Consider the following 21,379-nt stretch of genomic DNA (forward strand, 5'->3'; position numbering starts at 1 on the left):
TTTCAGCCACCCACAGTGTGACACAGTTTACCCTGAAAATGGCTCCTGCAATGGTAGCCGAAACGTCAGAACAAATCCAACGCACACGGTATCACCCAAAAAAGAAACATATTGATAACAGTGACCGTGAAAACCTTCGCACCTATTTAATTTGAAACTTTGTGTTTTGAGACTATTTGCAACTGGCCCTTCACAGAATTATCCATTGTTAAGTATAATTATTAAAAACTGCAAAATCTTGCCGGTCATGTACCGCACACCTCATCTGGAGTCTTCTTGGCGGAGCCCACATACAAGAAAAATTTCTCGTTGCTAAACAAGGAAAGCTGACGAATGAGCTCTCTGTAATTTGGTAGCCGTGACATCTTTGTGCTGAAAAAAGATAATCCAGAAATACATAATAATGTGTACTTCACTGGATTGTGGAAAAGAAGAAAGTAAATTCTTCACTGATCTGATTGATTGAACATGATCAATTCACCATAATGGCTACAAAACTTTTAATAGAACGAAATTACGTTTAGAAACTACCAGATCTGTATATCCGATGGGACCTTTTAAAAGGCCACCGATAGTAGCGAAAAGCTCCATTCAGTATTTATAGAGAGAGAGAAAGGGAAGAAACTAATTTGGTTAGGATATCCGCAGCAGCACAAAAGGGAATTAACAATATTAAAAACAAATCCTTTTTCATTCAATTTACCATGACCTGATAAAAATCTAGCTAGTCTAGTGATCAGGAATAACCCTAGGAGACTAAGTGCTGACGGGTTGAGGGAAAAAAAAAGGTCACCTACCCCGGAAGGGAAGATTCCCATCGCGATTGCCAAGCATTAAGAAGGAAGAGCATTTAAAAACTTTTTTTTTCTAAATTACACAATACAGTTATGAACTGCTCTTACATCAAATTATTCATCGATAGTTTAGTAGTTATTTTGTAAGTCAAATTATGATTATGGATAGTTGTTTTTATAATTCCTGTAATTATTTTACAATAATGAAGTTTCAAAATGTTTACCATTAATTCAATGAGGTAATTGTGAAGAATATGTGTTTTGTTTTAAATAACACAACATAAATTACCAAATATTTTGTTCCATGTTTATATTTTTAACGAAAATAATTCATAAATAAGTTTATTTTTATGTTCTTTATAACATTCTCAATAAATACATCCTTGGATTTTTGTATTTCAGTTTTTCATTGTAATACATATATTTTTTCCTTGTGTTATCCTGACGCGTTTGTTAAAATGACTTCATTTACAGATATTGCAATTTACACACAAAAGATACTATGAGAAATCAATTCTCGCTTGTTTGTTTCCTTCATATTTACATATGTTATTTATTACCTATGTATAAATTTATTCTGGCAAAAAGCACCTAGTCAGCACCGTGCAAAATAACTACTAAAGGGGTACTTGCAACGGTTTGCTTTCGACCTAATGAAACTTTTCCGAATCCAAGTTAGGGTCAAACCAAGTGAACTCCACGCCCCACCTGTAAGAAGGCTGGCCATATAGTTCCTCTCTCCAACTCATTCATGTATGTTCCAAATTGTTACTATTAACATTGAGTTACTTTTTATAAGTTGTCAATGTGTACATAATATTTTGAACAAAAGGTGAAAAAATAAAACTATTTTATAGTATTGAGTTAAGTCAGACAATTTATTATTATGGATGCTTGTACGGTGTGGAGTGTTGGACACTGAGGGAACCTGAAAAGAAAAAAATCGAAGCTTTCGAGATGTGGTGTTGGCGGCGAGTGCTGCGGATTCCGTGGACGGCCAGACGTACGAATGCATCTATTCTCCAGCAACTGGACATAGGAAAAAGACTGATATCCATGTGCGAGAAAAGAATCCTGCAGTTCTTTGGGCATATTTTCAGGGTAGATTCTGATAGTTTGGAGAAAACTATTCTCCTGGGAAGTGTCGAAGGGACAAGGTCGCGTGGACATCAACCGACAAGATGGAGCGGCACAGTCACTGAGTTATTAGAATCATCACTGACGAATGCCTATAGAAGAGCACAAGACCGTTCCAGATGGAAGGAGACTGTCCACAGACGAGCCATGCCTGGAGTCAGGCATAATCACCATCCTCAGACATGAGGCACGGATTGAAGAGAGATTCTAAACTAAAATATGGGAAAAGTAGTAAGATCATAAAAATTTAGAAAAGTTTAAGAATCTATCTGTGACTCAGAAATGCCCAAATTTATCTATCTGGAACACTACCTGTCGTAATAAATTATTATTAGTGCTAATATATCGAGGACATTATTACTTTAAGTAAACATATTATGTTTGTTTATAAATGCACAACATACAAAATGATAAAAATATATCACTGACCCTCATCTTTCAGAATGAGAATAATACCTATACATATAAAACACGACAAATGGCTTATATGCAGTGGAGTCCTTTGTAAACAGGTTTGGCCGTTCTAGGAACATAATAATATAACAGTGCCCTAGTAATTAAAATAAAAGACTGAATTCATTACGACGCCGCAATCCTAAAAGATATTTTTATTTTAGCCATCACTGCCTGAGTTAAGTAAAAAATTTAACTTCCCTGATTACTGATCCAAAAACATACCTTGACTTTTTGTAAAAACTCTATTTTTTATCATTACTAGGTTCATTGTCCTGTTCTTCCTGAACACCTGTCTTATGTGTCTTCAAATATCCAAGAGGATCCAGGTGAGGGGTGGATGCATGCTACTATCTACCTCTTTCCAACAGTCATTTAATTATAAATAAATTGATAGGTACCCAATAAATTTAGTTTTCCACTCTTCTGGCGCTTGATTGTTTGACTTACGTCATAAAAAAAATCATGTTGACATTTCAAACTTCACTCCCAGCTCTTTTTGAAAACTGCTGTTTTCCATTACATATACATACTCCCAGTTACTTAAAACTCTTACCCTTTCAATGTACTTTACAAAATTGAACAGTTATTTTAGAACAGATATTTTTACGAAACAACTAAGGCAGTTTCACAAAATATTAAACTGTTTCTGAGTGAAAAAATGAAAATTTTCATTTCAAAAACAGCGGTCACAGTGTCATAAGAAAATTAAGCTTTTACTGTAAAGAAAAATTTTAACTGTTTTAAAAAATAAGTTTAAAGGTGCATGGGCAAAACCGTAGTCCCCTTTTTGTGAAAATGTTCCAGATTTTTAGCCCACGCTGATCTAAGCTGTAAATTATAAATAATTTAATTTGTGAAACGATAACTGTTACTGCTACTTCTTATAAATAACCGAAACGCCCATCTCTAATTGGCATACTCTAGGTGGCAAAGTTTTTGAAAGGAAGAGATGGATATCTCTCAATCTAGTGGAATGAGGAAGTTCAGTGTCTTTTTATATTTGTTAATGGAATATTAAACTAAGCCAAAAAAAATATTTTTGGATATCGTATTATCAGTGCTATATTTTAAAGCTTTGTATTTCTGAAATAACTTTGCGTGTGACGTCAGAGGTTGTTCTATGACAGTTCTTCCGATTGGTTCGTTTACGGTGACCAAACCGGATATCCTTCAAAGCTCTCATATCATTGGACAGTTCATATGAACCAGTGATGTCATGCAGAAAGTGAGTTTTTAATAATAAAAAAAAAAATTTTCGTACATTTTTAAGAAATTTCCCCGTACAATTTAATGCTCTAATTTTTATCACGCGCAGAAAACATTTTTTGTATCCAATTTCCCGTAGGGCTGAAGTTCCTCATTGACTTCCGTAGGGTGAAATTCATAAAAATTGGGGAAAAAAACGATGCAAGGACCCCATCAGCCATCAAAAAAACCCTTAAAATTAAAATATGTATTATTTCTTTATCAATTAAATTATATTTTATGTTCCTTCACGAGACAATATTTGATGTTTTAACATTTTTTATACCTACAGTAGATTGCGTCTCTTATTAGTAAAAGTTTCAAAATTATTTTTCCCGTTTTGCAGTTTTTGTTATACCATAGTTTTTTATTTTCGTTTAACTTTTTTTACTGTACAACTTCTGTACAGTAAAGATAAAGCAAATAAAAACGGTAATTATTATTACAATCCACGTCGATCATAATATTATGGGCCACACTTTATATATTTTTAAATTGCAATAATATTTTTGTTTTCAATGTGTGATTTTGTTCCCTGGCAACACAAGAATTGGCGAAATGTCAAATTTTTTGTGTTGAAGTCTCAAAGTAAAAATCAATTTTTTTGACGTTTGATACATAGGCGGTAATTAGCGTAATTTCCTCCATCCTGAGAGTATTTTGCACCGAGAAAATAATCGAAATGAAACACGATAGTTAGTGGTGACATGATTCTAACTTTATTGTTAAACAATAAATTTCGCTTTAAATGTGACGTCGATTGTTAGGGTGATGTCATGTTTTCAAACAAGATGTGCACTACGTAATAGCATCTTCGGCTTCAATGTAACAATTATATATTGTTACCTGTCTTTCTAACCTGATCTCTTAAAACCTATTGCACGTGTCTGAATCTTATTTGTTCAAAATGGATGGCTCAAGTTCTGGAGATTCGCCGGTGGATTCCAATCACGAGATTGCAGAACATCCTTCTGAAATAGGCCTTCGAAGGCGTAAGATGATAGCTAATGTCGCGAAGGATACTATTGATAGTGGTAAGAATTAAATTTATTTGTTCTCCAAAACAAGATTTCGTTTTTGAAAAAAATGTAAACAAAAAAATTCCAATTAATTTTTTTTGGGTAGGTACCTACCAACCTAGACAGTTTTTATTTGGAAAACTTTTTGTTTGAGTGTTCTATTTTCAAATTTTAATTTGGTTTTGTCATTTGTTTCAAGCCGGCCGATTACTGAGAAGAAAATTACCAATAGGAGGCCATTTGCTAACTCCCCGTCGTTTATGGTTGCAGTCAGTCGCCACAAGACAGTGTGATGTTGTTATTACATTTCCTAAAGGTTAGTGTCCCAAGTTTAAAATAATTATCTTCTAAAATTTCTACAGAAAGATGAGAGATGGGCAGCAACTCAATCTTGCATAGTACACAGCAGTGGATCTAACGAGATTAAAGGGATGGGTATAATATATACATATACACCATAGAATTAAGAATAGTCCAGAAGGAGCATAGAATCATATTTGAATACATCAGACTGTGTCCAATAATTCCCCCACTTAGACACACTTTTGCATACATTAAGTCGCCAGGTAATGTTGCTTGATGGGAAAAAAAATTATCATAACTCAAATGTAAGGTAAAAAAAAAGCAATCTGTTAATTTCTCTAAAATTTTATTGTGCACGCGGAAACATTGATTGACACAACAGATTAGATAAATAAAGGGTCATTTAATAAGAGTAATTGAATTTATGAACTTTAAACTTAAAATATAAAACAAATATTATTTTACATAAAACAAATGTTTTTATATCATGTTAAATAATATTTGATGTTTTGAAGGTAATGTCGGTCTAATGTGGTGGAACCACAGAGTTGTTTAATCCGAGGTCTAATTTTCATTAGTTCTTTTATTAAATGAGCAAAGTCGGGTAAAACAAAGTTCTACCCTGGCAACACTAACGAAATTTTAATTTTGTTTCTTTGACAATCTGACAGATGGAAAAATAATTCAATTTTAAGTAATTCCTTTGCTACTTAAACATTCGTTTGTTAATAACACACGAAATGTGATGCCATCCTGTTTCTTTAAGAAAAGGACACAACACGGCATAGTTGAATTCAAATCAGGAGTTGCGTATTGAGCGACGTCTACAAAGAAACTAATGGGGCAAAACGTAAACCTACTCATTTATGAGTAGTTGAGTCGCCTTCTGTTTGATGTGCGTATGCGGTTTCTGGACTATTCTTAATTCTATGATATACACATTTGTAAAACTGTTTCATAATATTTCTAGTTTTCTGCTAAATACATAATTTTGCGAGATATTATAGAGAATACTGTTGCGAGAAGATGCTGTATGACATTGTAATGCTCTCACTGTAACACATTGAACAGTACTTATCTAATGTTGTGTCACCCGTTAGCATGGCGGAACAGTTGGGAGTTGGGTTGGGGAATGTATGTAAAATGTAAAGTTCAAAATCCAGTTTTTTGTGGTTATGGCTGGAATAAAGTGACCAAACAGCAAAAAGTACACATGCAAACTGACCAACATATCAAAGATTATTAAACTGTGAAGGGATGAATTGTAATATTTGCTTTTTTCATGGGGGAAAGCAAAGACAAATGTGAATTATTATTGAAAGAATTCAGTAGAAAAATATTGTAATAATTTTGATGCATTTTGATGATTGACAAAAAAGATATTGAAAAAATATTAAGCCTATTATTAAATCTCAGGTCTGGAAGTTGATACAAGCATATTATTTTCCCTTCCCTTGTAAGCAAGTGTCTGGTTCTTTGTTGCAACTAAAACTGTGTTAAGTTGACATCAGGGGCATGCGGTGAGGTTTTCAATTAGGGAAAAAGTCACTTGGCAGGCAAGCAGGCACAATATAATTAATATAAGTGATGAAACGGATAGTCGTTTGGCCAGATACCGGATACCCGGCAAACCTCTAAGCCTGATAGCCAGATATCCAGCCTGTTGTAAAAAAAAACGTAAAATCACTTGGTACTTGACTTTCTCTCGTAGTTCAAAACAAAACTTTTGATGGGCATAAAATAATAAGGTTTTTACTCTAGAATATTTCATAGTCCCTGTACTGCCACTTGAAGCGTAAGACTGATCATCTTACCTTCACGTAACAAAAAAAAAACAAAAAGGCTTTGATTGGTGTACCAATGCAGTGCCCTATGCACCATTAGGTGCGGAAAGGGAATGATGATGATGATTAAATAAAAAGGGGTTAAAATATTTTTAATAATCGCTTATCGATTAACGAGTTGCATATAAATATGGTTTATAAGTTTATTAATTACTTGATTATAATGGTTCTGGGTAGTAGTTTCACCCCATGCGCTTTATTTTTTTCATGCAAATATTGTTTTAATGAAAAAAAAAATTTTTTTAAACATTTTTTGAGTGTAAACTAAACACTGACAAATGTTTTTTTATGAAATAAAGACAATTCTTCAAATAATGAGGGTTACTTCCTTTTTTCCACACACAGTCAATATCAATAAATCAGTTTAGTGGCATTGATTTAATACAATTTTTGCAGTTTAATGTATATTAGGTATTGTATTATATCGTATCCGTTTCATCTCTAATTAATATATAAAATATAATCACATTTCGCTTATGAATTAAACAGAGAACTAAAAAAATGATCAAATAACAGTGTGTCAAAAAAACGGTAGAAGTGCGACGAAACGAATCGTAAACGGATAGTAATGAATCAATCATTTGACCATTATTTTAATGACTCGTATCGCCATGAACATTTATAAAATGCAATAGTGGGCCGGTATACCAAATATTAGTTGAAAAATGATATCTAGTTTACTAATAGATGTTTATAAAACATGTCCTTGACCTCTTAATTATATTATGAATTTTTAAAAACAACATTTGGTCCATATAAGGGAATCACGATGATTGGTTTATTAACTCTGCTGTGCTGTTTATCACTTAATCTACATATAATATCATTAATAATATATTGGCCTCGAGAGGGGAGACTAAGCTTACGAAGAAATGGAGTCAATGTTAAAAATCTCAAGTCTACAAAACGTAGAAATAACATTGACTCCATATTTATGTTTAATTTACTGAGTGGCTTAATTGATGGACCATCGTTACTGGAACAAATGGCATTCAATGTTCCAATCCGCCATTTGCGAAATAATAATGTGCTGTTCCTCGATCAACACAACACAAACTATGGCTTGCATGTACCAATGTCCCGATTGTGTCGTATTGTAAACTCGAGACAAGATCTGGACTTTTTTGGTGTAAGTCTTTATAGATTTAAAAAATCACTAAGATAGACCGGATCTTGTCTTGAGGTAGTAATTTTTATTTTTTTGTCCTAGCTTTAATTTTATTTAGTTGTATTTTATTTTATTAGTGCCTGTATTTATTATAAGAAATTGTATTTACCATCGTTAGAATGGACTGCATAAGTCCGTAAAATAAATAAAGTATGCAGTAACTCCTTTAAAATGCTTGGATTTGTTCTTAGAAATGCCAAGATATTTTCAAGTTTTCAGGTTCTGAAAACATTGTATAATTCCTTGGTAAGAAGTCGCTTGGAATTTAGTTCCATCATTTGGTCGCCAAATGAAACCACGTATTCCTCAATGATAGAGGGTGGATATCACCCGTGGCTTTTCCCTACTGACTTCTTTACTGGGAATGCTGGGCTACCAATCATTGTTGGGGAGAAGGGATATTTATTTGGGTGTTCACTTTTTCCAACTTATTGGTAGTCGCAAACATAATTCTGATATTCTAAATGGATACGGTCTATTTGTCCTTGATAATTATCTTCGACAAAGGCAACACAGGTTGTTCTACCTACCACGATGCAGAACCAACCTGTCAATGGTTATGCCGGTGGGTAGAGCAATCGTGTTATTCAATCGTATCGCCTCGGATGTCGATATATTTCATGACAGTGGGATTTATCTTAGGAAGGCAATTTCCTAATTGTAATATATATGTCCATTTTACATGTTTTTTTTTTGTCTTTCCTATTTAATAAATCTGATGTGTATATTTTGTATTGTATTGAGAATGAATTGGATACTCTGTAATGTTCTCAATGTAAATAAAAAAGAAATAAATGAAATATAAATAAACGAAATGAAATATTGTAAGTTTTGGAATATTTTTGCAGGTGCCCTGGACTCAACATTACTATGGCTCCTACGTAAACTGCGTTCTGCTACTCCTCGCTTGACTGTTTGTGTCCGTCACCATCCGTCAACACAATCTACTGCTTTTTATCTTACAGCTAGTTTCCAAGTGTAAGTATTCATATCTTTTTGTCGGGATATGAACCGGTGTTTGATTATCCTGATTTAATATTATTTAATTGCAGTTTTTTATAATTATGTAGGTCAATAATTTACAATTTGGACCTTTAGAGATTCAATGTCACGTCACTTCGGAGGCTGTCAATGTGGAAAAGAGAACAGTTTCTCTTGGGTTCTTCTTTTATAATGCTTTTACAGCGCCCTCTGCCAGCCAGTCTCGCATATTGTGCGATGTTCAGGCACAGTAATTTCAAATAGTTTTTCATCTGTAGACTCCTGAAACCGAGTGACTTTTAGAAAGGTTTTTCTTATGCTTAATATCCAGAATACTAAAAATAGCATGACAATATAATTATATTTTTTTAGCTTATTGAGGGCTGCAGAAGAGGTGCATATGTCCAAAACACTCAAACCCGAATTTGGAGGAGGATTGAAGGAATTTTCTCTTAGGGATCTTCACTGTTTTCATAAGGTACTTGCTCTCTTACTTTATTTTTCTTCTTGTCCATTATAAAATCAATAGCACTCGTATTGAAAAAAAAACCCTTCCTCTGGTAAAACGAGTAATGCTTATAATGAGCAAATTCGATCGGTCCCTTTTTTCCTCGTATAACCATGTTTGATTGTAAAAGAATATATTGTTTTTTGGAAATTTGCTAAAGATATTTAACGAGTTGCTAAAAGAGATTAGGGAAGCTGAGTCTATCACATCTTTTCGTGGGATGGCAGTGGTTTCCTTTAAAAAGCAAACATGCATATAGGATAAATGATTAAGACTGACAATTCCCTTCTCAAAAATGTTTTCCCTCTCTGTTGCAACAAATTTAGATCTTAATAACTCCCTAGGGTGGAAATCCAGCCTGTCTACAAACATTTGGAACATATGTAGCTAGAGCGTCATCTGAATGAGTTTGAATTAATAACAATTTTGTAAAACTATATATAAATATAGGAATTAGTTAAGTTTCAACCCTAGAAGTGCACCTATGAAGTGGTATGCCTAAATTGGACATTTTGCAGGAGAGCACAAATAAACTTTTTTTAAATTTATTAATGCTCGTAACTTAAATGTATATTGGAATTATGATGCCCGGTATTTTTTGCGGTATTGTTCATTTGACTATTAAAATATGAGAATAACTCTAGAATTATAATTACTCCAGTGTTCTTCTTGATATTTTACTCAATTGATTTCAAAGAATATTGAAGTATGTGGTACGTGTTCTCCTAAAAAAGATAATTGAAAATTTGGTTTAACTTCATTCGTAACTCAAAACAGCCAAATTTAAACTTACAACAGTAGTAAATAATAAAGGTAAGAAATAACTAGTTGTTAAAATTTATATTAACATTATCTGAAATACAACTATCTAAAAAAAAATACATTTCATTATAAAATACTAGAAAGTAATACTTAGTATTAGCCTAAATATAACGTGGCCTCGAATAAAACGCACCCTTTATATTTGGAGTAAGAATTAAATGAAAAATTCATTAATCTTAACTCAGAATATAACGTGAATGTTGTTTTTTGAAAAATATTTTTATTAAAAAACATTGTTATATGCGAGCTAATACGATATATAACTGTATTTCACAAAATTCCTTTGAATACAAAATAAGGTGAATCTAGTTTTTTTTGTATCATTTGATCTGTGATGGGAAAAATGTTTCAGAGTGATTGCCCTGAAGAGTTCCTGTCATCCCTAGAGAGACAAGAACTTGTTCTCCACCTATTAGAAGCTGTTAGAGCCAGCCCGGGTGAACCAGCTCCTCCGCCATTGAAACTTAGACCAGGGCAGAGTATAGGTAAGTTTTTATAAAAATATTTATTTTTTTAAATATATTTTTTTACCACAACAGGTCTGAGGCCCAATTACAGTGTTAAATTACAGCACAAAACACCAGGGCTTGAGAAAAATTACATTTAATTTTTGTGTTCTCATCCGGAATCAAACCCGGAACCTCCCGTGCGTGAGTCAAATGTCTTAGCCATTATACCACCGAGGCTGCCATTTTTACTCGATTCTGCTACTACTACCATTACACCATGCGTAGGCAGAGAGGATGGACCGCCACACACGTCTATTCTGGCATACATTCTTAGCTTCTTTCACATTTATGCATCTGGTCATATTTGCCCTTCAATTATGTCTGCTTTTGACATGACCAGACTAGAGATTTTGGTTTATCTGATTATGCCATGTCGTTATTGATTGTCTTCGTCCTACGTTACCGGTCGTTCTCCCCATATATATATACTAGCGGACCTGACAGACGTTGTCCTGTCCGAACGTTGACTTGCCTGCTATTAGTTTGGAAAAAGACTTTTTATTGATAATTAGGTACCTAGGCACTTGTTTCTGGTTGAATTCCAAAACATAAAATAATAATTTTTCAAATATGGCATTTTTTTTGCAAACTTCAAACTCCGGTCTTCTCACCAACAGAGTGGTGTACTTATGTGAGAAAACGATTTTATATTTAATATTATTTTAGTATTACCTAAAATCTAGTAAAAAGAAATAAATGGGTAGAAATTATAAGGAATTTAAGGAAAGGATCTGATTAAGATCCCAAAAAAAACTTTTTTCCATTTTTTTGTAAATGCATTCTCTTCAAATGCATCCCTGGTAGATCAATGAATAAAACATTTATGCTTCTTGCTTCTTTTTTACAGATTAGATGAAATATTTTAATATCTACGAACACGCACAGTGCAAAGATATTTCTCTGAAAACCGCACGTAAATCGGTTAAGCCGTCTAGGAGGAGTTCGGTGACATCACACGTACAGAGGAATTATGTATATAAAGATATATATATTATTTTTTACCATTCATTGAAATAAACAATATTTTTTCCTGTCTAATTTTTAAATACAAATGATCGAATTTCAACCCCCGTCATCGCTTACTCTATGCCACAAATACAAAATACTGCAAAGACTTGACTTATTACCTCCATATGTATTTTTAGTTAGACACTGTTGAAATTATAAAATGGGATAATATTCATTACAAAATTAAAGCTTGACACGTAAGCCTTTGTAGTTCAAAGCCAATCAGTAATTTAAAAAAAAATATGCTTTTATTTTAATTATGTACTTTAGTTTAAAATAAAATACAAAATAATTTATTTCAGTTCCTGTTTGCGTAAGTGCTGGACTAATCGAACGAGTTTTTCCGATCCATGAAACTGATAGGCTTCATGAACTACGCGAAAAATGGGTCCGCGCTGTATTCTCCTCACAACCTTTAGGTGAAACATTAACCATTTCATTTATTTATGTACTGACGAATATAAAATACCTTAATCTGTGAAGATCTATTGTGACGGGTCCCCGTAAATAAGTTTTCGCCCTCCAAGACCAGGTCTTTGAAAAGCCTGGCTACTGTGTGGAGGGCGAGAGTTTTCATTTTGCTAAATCTCTCCATCCATTATACTCATATTTTACAATCAAATATTATTTTCATTGCATTTTCTCGTGTGCAATAATGTTTGTTTTCAACAGAAGAAATATGCAGATACTTTGGAGTAAAAGTAGCCATGTACTTTGCATGGCTCGGTCACTATACTTGTGCCCTCACTGTTCCTGCCATTTTGGGATTTATTTTCTGGGTAAGTTCATTATTTAAAATATACACTTTTATAAAAAGATTATGCAAATTTTTGACAGATGTAATAAAAAACATTTAAAGGGGTTCTTAGATAGTTTTTTCCCATGTTCGGGCAAAATGAAAAATATAGTTACGTGTGTAAAATAGAACCAGAACCCTGTTTTTGATTCGACACCTACAGTCCATTTAGATCTTTAATAACCTCTGCTTAATGTGTGCGTAACAATAAGATTTCATATAAATCATTATATTGTGCCTACTGACACAAACAAAATTTGTATGCTAACTTGGTTCAACGACAGGCACCAACACATTAACATAGGGTTGTTGAACATTCAAACGCACTGTACTCTCAAGTAAGAATCCAGAAAAAGGAAATTGAATGGAATTTAGTCTACCTCGTTATTAATTGGTTAGAGCGATTGCCTACCAAGCCAGAGGTCTCGAGTTTGATTCCTATCAGGGTCAGCTTTGATTTATTTTAAAAAGTAATTTTTAGTGTAACATTTCATAGATCTAAAAGTCCGTTTATTTGTGGACAGTACAATATTGTTTTGTCCCAAGACTCGACCATTGTCCACAGCAATTTGTAGGACAAAACATTGTTCCAAGGCATTGTCTCTTAGAGACGGGCAGGCTATCTACGTGGAACATTGATTACCCACACCGCCACGCGCACCCCCATTTTCCTCGGGTGAATGCGTACGGGTAAGACCCTATGACAATAGTGGTTTGACACGTGGGGGTCGTTCCTGCATATTTTTTCTACTGAAAATAGGGGCAGAAAAAAAACCCTTTTATTACCCATTATTTACCCATTATTTAGTTCATTCTTTAACATTTCCAATACATCTTGGTATAAATAAATAGTATTTTTCTAGATCTCGCTCGTAACAAACGCTGTATTTGATTTTGCAGCGCTCACGTGTGAACTGTGGCTGAATTTTCGTATTATCCCTTTGTTTTGTCTTACGCCGTCAAGGCTGTTTAAGGACACGACAATATTGTCATATCCATTGTATTGTCCACACGTGAACGATATTTTAATCAGAATTTTGGAATTGATTTTTGCTGTTGCTTTTACAGGTTTTCATGAGCAGTGTTAGGGATACGTGGCGTGATATGGCCTATACACTATTTTCAATTTTCAATATCCTCTGGGCGTGTATTTATCTTCAGTCGTGGAAAAGGTAAAATAACTATCTGTCTTATTTGATTATTAATGCGCAATTAAAAGTAAATTCCCGACAATGGTGCTTACTGAAATACTCAACTCTTGTCGCCAACGCATGACGATCGTCAATTGTTGAGTATGTCTAGTGGCACTATGTCAGCAAAAAAAAACAGCTGTCTAAAAAACCGCAGAAAGCGTAATTAAACCAATGAGGAAATTCAGTGCTACAGGAAAGTGGATATAATTTTTTTTTCTTACACGCGGTAAGAATTGGAGCATTTAATTGTACAGTGAAGTTCCTCAAAAATGAATGAAAAATGAATAAAAATTAACTACTTTCAACGATGTCACAAGTTCCTGTCCATCAACCAATCAATGATAGCAATGACATGTGACAAAGGTGTATTTTTTCAATGTTTGGTATATTTTTACTGCTACGGGGTTCTACTTTTAAGTGTCAGGACAACTGACTTATGAGAACTAGTGATGTCACGTGCGGAGTAATTACAAAACTTAAGTACATAAAAATATTTTTTTGAATTTTTGGCTTAGTTTAATCTAGTCTATTAACAAATAATAAAATGTTTAAAAAAATCACTGAACTTCCTCATTGTCAAATGTCGACATTTAACAACATTTGACAAAAAAGTTTATGAAAAAGTTATACTCTGCATTCTCTCCTTTTGCTCTAAATGCTCTACATCTCTGTTTTAATATATTTCCTCAATTAAATTAGATTGAAAAAACATATGAATCTGACTAATATTTTTTTTAGGTATTCCAATGAATTGGCTTATAGATGGGGAACCTTAGACCAGCGGGATGATCTTCTTATTGAGCCTAGACCCCTATATCAGGTAATCAATTATTTAGTATTTTGTGTAACGTCGGTGATGCTGCTATGCTGTGTTCCTATCATTTATTTTTTTTTGGACGGCAACCTAAAAAGTGTTCTTTTAATATATTACTTATGATTTTAACCAACCAAAAATACCGCTGGAGAATAAAAAAAAAACTATCATTATTTAAAATTAAAATTGCAATAATTTAAGACTAATGACTTTTATTCCTTATGACGAATTTATAGCAGTAAAACATTTTCATTAAAAAAAATACGGTGTATTGCAGTATCACTGGTGATATATCTCAAGTGTATTTAGACCATGCTTTTTTAAGCAAACAAAACAGGGTCTGTTCTGATATGTAAAGTGGAATCCACTTAATGTGATCACTATGGGACCTATAATTTTTTTTAAGAATAACCAGTTGATAACATAAAGTAAAGGATAAAAAAAAACCAGTAAAACATACCTTTATTTTTTACACAAAACAACAATCTTATCAACAGTTTTTAAAAATCATTAAATTTATTGGATTTTATTTGCCTTTTATTGGAGTTAAGTAAAAAATTTTTTTGCAAAATAGGATCATTTTGTAGGAATTCCTAAGAATTTACACCTCTTTATCTGTGTATAATTATTTTAAGTGATAACAGTAGGGGAAGTTTGATCACGATATGGGGATTATGTTTATATAGATGGTTTTGACGGACTGATGGATAATGTTATCCGAGATTCTAATATCCAGATTCCACTGTATTAAACATTGTTTTTTGCGACAAATACAATTTTCTGTAAGTTGTTTTATATTTTAGGGTGAAGTAGTGGTAAGTAGTGTGACAGGCCGGCCAGAACCAGTGTACCCGGCCTGGCGTAGAAGGGTCTGGAGACACCTTGTTAGTGCGCCCGCCATATGTCTGTGTCTCATCGCTGTTGCCTTCACTTCCTACACCATGCTTCTCATCCAGGTAGGAAACCTCCCCTCACTAATGCATTTAACCAATTGGTTAGTTGTTAGATCACTTGTCGCCTGTAGAAGAATTAGTAATAAGAACCAATTCAATACAATATTGTACAGGGTTGGGTTCGGCATTGCTATCTCCCTAGTTTTGTAGGTGGATAAATTAAAATCTTTTTTAGGTACAGCATACTTACTTTTATTTCTGAAAACTACAATATAATTAATTTTAGCTTCAAGTACATGCGTGACCATATGGTAACAGTGGATAATTTTTTTTTAGTAAATATGGTTGTGTTTTATATATTTTAGCCCCGAATGATATATTACGTTCTTTAGTATGTGGTGTGGCCACAATGAAATAAACTGTGTGTCGAATTAATGGCAAATTTTTAGTTGAAGAATAAGTTCATAAAAGGAAAAAAATCCTTTTCCTTGAAGGGAGAGTTTTTTTAAAAGAATGTCGACGCTTTATGCCCATTACTGTTAAAACACTCCTGCAAGAGATCTCTGAAGCGTCACACAACTCTCTGAAGCGTTTCTTGGGGTATACGGCGAATTTCAGGTTTTTGTTAGTTTCTTGGGGGATATTTTTTTACACACTTCGCCTTTGAGATAAAAAAAAAACAATGATTTATGTTTTGTTTAGTGAACTAACATACTCGGTAAAGACTACTTTAAAAATAAATAGTTTTTATCATTATTTAATTAGAAACAGTGTTTTATTTCAAGACAAGTTATAATAATAACTATTAAGAAAACATATATTGGTTCGCTAATAAATAATTAAATTTTATAAGTCAGTTTATCGACCGCTCGGCGAAGACCTGAAATAGCTGCTTGGATGCATTGTTTGATTTCTTGCAACTAGAGTTGGGGGTCGAGTCCTCAGGAATTCAGTTTTTTTTTTTTTAACATGTTTTTTAATGAATACATCTTTTTGTTAATAAAATGTTAATCTTAAATTAGAAAATATTTTAACTGTTGTAGTAACAAGCCGCTAGACCATTTGTTATAGATTGTTTATCAAATATAAAATAGACCTTTAGGATGCGCCATACTACCGCAATAGACATTATATCAGAATTTTTGCAGTTTACCAATCTAAAAACTCACTGCTCGCTACTGTCTTCTACGGAAAATACATACTTTTCATGCGTCCACGCCATGTTTGCAACTGACAGTACTGCTATGGAAACTTCCTAGCTGCCTGCCTATATCAACGCTATTCCCATCCTTCTATGACTGATCCTTACGTCACACAGTCCTTATTTGATATAGGGAGATAGCAATGCCACACCATGTATGAGATATCGTGGGGTAATGACTACAACTAGGTAACTTAAATTCGGCATTTTAGCGTTACCCACTGAAAATGCATGTTTGAATCTTCCTCCATTCATCATCAGTGGCGCTACAGCCCGCTGTAGGCCCTGGCCTCCTCCAGGATTTGTCTCCATTCGTCCCCGCACCTTGAGGCTCTTCTCCAATTCGCCAGGCCAATTTCTCTAATGTCACTTTCCACATTATCCAGCCATCTTAATTTCGGCCTGCCTCTGCTTCGTCTGCCTTCCGGAGTGGTAAAATAATCTTTTTTGGGGTGCCGTTATCATTCATTTTGTGCACATGGCCCAACCATTGTAATCTTCTTATTTTGATGAATTGTGCAATGTTGGGTTCGCCATACAATGCCTCAATTCATGATTAAACCGTCTCCTCCATTAATGCTATAAATAGGTAAGCTGTGATTCATTCAGATCATATTATGATTATTTGAATGCATGACTGGTCTATTTGTAGCATTCATGGAGGAGAACAGAAAAATGAGTTTTTAGTGAGTTACTCACAAATTCTGATTTTGAAGTTACCTAGATGTAGTAATTACCTCGCAATATAGTCCCAATCATAGGTCATTTCAAAATAACTTCTTTTACCATTTGTCCCTTTTAAGGTTAAGCATAATACCTTATTTACAGTGCCCGGCAGTAAATAAAATACATCAGACTTAAGAATGAGACTGCTGACTTTGTAGAGTTCGGCATCTGTATGCATTTATGTATGACAAAGTCAACACTTTACAAAGCCGCAGTTTGCGGATTGCGCCGGCAGTCTCTTTCTTAAGCCCGATGTACTTTATTTAATGCCGGCTACTGTAGAACAGTATGTAATTTTTTTTGTAATTAGGATTGGTGGGATCAGCGTGTGAAATCTCGTGCCTTCGTCTCCTGGTTAGCGGTCGCGCCCCGTCTCATTCTGGCTGTAATGATTGCCGCTATGGACCATTGCTACTTTAGAGTTGCCACGTGGCTCAATGACAAAGGTAAAAATATCATCCCTATGCGCCACTTTGTCTCGCATGTGATTTATCTTTAAAAATCACCGATTTATATCACATTTTTACTTTGTTTAAAAGTTTAACATTTTTAAAAACATTTTTTGCATTTGTCATCACCGTATCTGCACCTGAAGGTGCATAAGGCACTGCATTGGTACACTAAATGCAGCGTGTCTAAATCTAAGTCATAATTATAGTATTTTAATTTGTACCGGAGCAATAATTTTACACAACCAAACACATGACAGCTCTACTCAAAACTGATAATTTTTTGAAACTAATTTCTTCAAAACGGCCTAAACTACTCAAAAACATCTTATATGTACCGAAAGTAATTAATTACATCAAATGCATTCTCATATAAGAGATACATGAGTTATTTTTTACCGGGATAAATTTGTACCGTCAGTGAGCAAAGGGTTCAATTGTGGTTTTTACGCAGCAATATTTCACGACACCTGAAACATCAGACTGTTCACCTAACCTTCATGTAACAAAAGATCGAGTAACACTATATATATGGTATACCAACACAGTGCCCTATGCACCATGAAGTGCGGATCAGGTTGTGATGATTAAAAGTACTAAAACATTTTTGATGCAAAAATTTATTGTTGCATTAAAAAAGGGCAATATTTTATTAAAATACTTTTCATAAACAAAGTTTGTACTCAATTTATACCATTATTCTCTTGAATACTTTTATTTTTTACTTTTGTATTTATTTTCACTAAATAACAAAACACGTTATATAAATGCTTGATTTTTTATTTAAATTAATATTATGTAAATATTTAAATTGTACAGCAACAGATGACAGAGTGTGATTGTGTGAATTTGTTAAGGCTGTAGTCTGATTTTAACTGTCTGTAAGCAAATAAATTAAAAAAAACACCGAACTTCCTCGTTGGAAATCCAATGTCAACAATATTTTGAATTTGTCCAAATATTGATGCCATAAAATATGCTAAATCCCAATGTGTTTACTGATCAACTACCGTGTGAGTTGTTTGAGTGTGATGATTTTATTTTGACAATAATCACCAGTGAAATCAGCCTTGTTCTTTTTTATTTCATTGCTTTCAATCGCGTGGAACACAATGAGAAGAAAACTACCGCCTTGACACCAAATATGAGAACCACCTTATTGTCAAAGTCACTCTGGTTTGTATGTCTCCTACCGGGAAGGCCAATTGGCTTTCTGTATACCCAGCTTGCTCTTCTGTGCACCCTTTCCTTGTTTAATAATTGCACATACGCTTATGTAATATGATAAATTTTTATTTTATTTATAAATTTATTGCACATACATATGTACATATTTATTACCAGGAAACCTACATATATAACACTAGAGAATTTTTACTCTCTCGTCCCGGTGATGTGTAGCTAATACACATTGCATCTAATAAATTTAATATCTCCATAAATATAATGAATTATGGGTTAAGATTTTAAGTATTCGTCCGTTATACATTTACATATCAGTTCATTTTTATGTCTCACTCTCGATAATACTGATATATTCTGGAGTGAGAGAAACAATTTCGCGTGTCGCACGCGCGAAAAGCAAAGTTTCTAGTACTTCTGCCAGACGCCAGTCAGTAGCTCGCCGACTTTCGTCAGGGGTTGTTCTTTCGCCCGCGCTGCGAGCATGAGCTAATGGTATTTTCATGGTTTTAGCAATTAGATTAAAAATTACTTTTTTATCATTTACATTATTTTTTAATTTGACCAAAAAAAACTAATTTATAAAAAATAGAAGTTAGATTAAAAGTCTTCCAGCTACTGAGTGCATGGATGGTTGGAATTCTAGACCCCATTTACAAAATTTAGGTATTTGATAGTTGATAACATTTACATATTGAAGCTAGATTATCAATCGTCTCGCAGCCAAAAAAACGCTTGGAGGAGGGGAATTCTAGCAACTTAAAATTATATCAATAAGTTTACAAAAAAATAAACATTTAGCAGAATAGTAAATTTGTCAAAAGTTCATGCTTCGTCCCTCAAAAAACTTCATCTAATATTTGTTTCGTTTATGTCAAATTTACATCCTGGAGTTTTGTTTCCATAACATTTTTGTTTCCAAAACATTTCTTTTTAAAAAATATCATAGTGTTGTTTTCATGCCAACATTTCAAACAATTTTTTTGCACAATTTATTCATACAAAATTTTATAGTGATTGTAAGACACATTGAATATTAGGCGCACCTGGAATTCAAATATGCCAAAATAGGAAAAGAACATGCGTCTGTCTTATAATCGAAGAAATATAGTAATAAACAAAACTAACTACTTGTTTAAATTCCATATCACATAACAATTTGTAAAACATATTTATACATCTTCAACATTTACGATATTTCAACTGCATATTTTTTAATGCATGAAAACATAACAGTTACCTACAATTGAAAAACGGTTACATAACATTTACACAATGATGCATAGATTTTCACGGTCGTTGTTATCAATACGTATCGTCTTATTTGGGTGATTATAGCTTGGATTCGTTCCGGTGTTTCGGCTACCGTTGTAGGAGCCATCATAGTTTATCCTGAATATGGTTCTTGTAACGGTAGCAGAAACGTCAGAATAAATCCCACAAATAGATGATATATATTGAATTGTGTAACAACACAACCGTTACATAACAGCATTAACATTTCATAACAACTTATCAGTTACATAACAATTATATGACATAACACTACCGATGTTTATAATGTTTACATTTCCTGGGCAGCTTATAGCATATGCTAAATAAACAATTTCTGAATATTGTTAATCATCCTATTTAAAAACAAATCTTCGATTTTTACCTTGTGCATTTCAAAATCTTGCCAGAATTGTAACCACAAAATTCTTTCCAGATTAATAAAATAAAATATTATGAACTCAACTGTGGTTAATATTATAACCACAATTGAACACTTGTATGCTAGTTATAAAAATATAGTAAATAAATAAATTTATTTTTCATGTACCCAAAGTACTTATTCTAAATATTTTTTTAATATTAGCAAATTAATTTTTTTCTTGTTTTAACTAAAAATGCTTTCTCATTAAATATGTGTAGGTATGGAATTTCATTTTGTACTGAAATTCTTGTTTGAAATATTATTCCTCAAATAAATTTCGTTTTTTTTTACAGTTTCAATTTGTGAACTCATTTTTGAGTTTGTTCTACATCGCCTTCTACTTACAAGATCAGGAAAAATTGAAAGAGGTTTGTATAAACATAATCACTGTTAAGTATTCATAAAATATACACGGTCTCAGGGCCAGACCTTGAAACTTCAGAGAAACATTCCACATGGTAAACAAAATCCTAATAATTTTTTTCCAAACCTCTTTTTAATTTTTTTTTTTGATGTTTTAAAAAAGTAGTAAATCTTAAATTTATCTGACTAGCACCCTTCCGAAACCCCTACTTCTTCCCTACAAAAAAAAGATAAAAAACGCATTTGTCCAACAAAGCGATACGCTCCGTGGA

At 33.2% G+C, this 21,379-nt stretch overlaps 1 protein-coding gene across 1 annotated transcript in view; it reads left to right on the forward strand.

Moving 5' to 3' along the window:
- Positions 1-4,162: 4,162 nt before the first annotated feature.
- The window catches only part of wwk (anoctamin 8 white walker), a 29,431-nt gene continuing 12,214 nt past the window's right edge, over positions 4,163-21,379 (forward strand). Inside the window, exons 1-13 of the mRNA XM_088243865.1 lie at positions 4,163-4,666; positions 4,851-4,967; positions 8,815-8,944; positions 9,320-9,425; positions 10,630-10,762; positions 12,097-12,213; positions 12,467-12,573; positions 13,659-13,762; positions 14,522-14,603; positions 15,401-15,553; positions 17,728-17,863; positions 18,987-19,042; positions 21,038-21,112. Of these exons, the coding sequence (XP_088099991.1) occupies positions 4,540-4,666; positions 4,851-4,967; positions 8,815-8,944; positions 9,320-9,425; positions 10,630-10,762; positions 12,097-12,213; positions 12,467-12,573; positions 13,659-13,762; positions 14,522-14,603; positions 15,401-15,553; positions 17,728-17,863; positions 18,987-19,042; positions 21,038-21,112 (1,443 nt within the window). The 5' untranslated portion in view covers positions 4,163-4,539. The remainder of the gene's footprint in view (positions 4,667-4,850; positions 4,968-8,814; positions 8,945-9,319; positions 9,426-10,629; positions 10,763-12,096; positions 12,214-12,466; positions 12,574-13,658; positions 13,763-14,521; positions 14,604-15,400; positions 15,554-17,727; positions 17,864-18,986; positions 19,043-21,037; positions 21,113-21,379) is intronic.

The sequence above is a fragment of the Micrasema longulum genome, unplaced genomic scaffold (genome assembly GCF_059751315.1).
Source record: "Micrasema longulum isolate JH-2025_06_02 unplaced genomic scaffold, ASM5975131v1 h1tg000239l, whole genome shotgun sequence".
In the NCBI taxonomy this organism is placed as follows: domain Eukaryota; kingdom Metazoa; phylum Arthropoda; class Insecta; order Trichoptera; family Brachycentridae; genus Micrasema; species Micrasema longulum.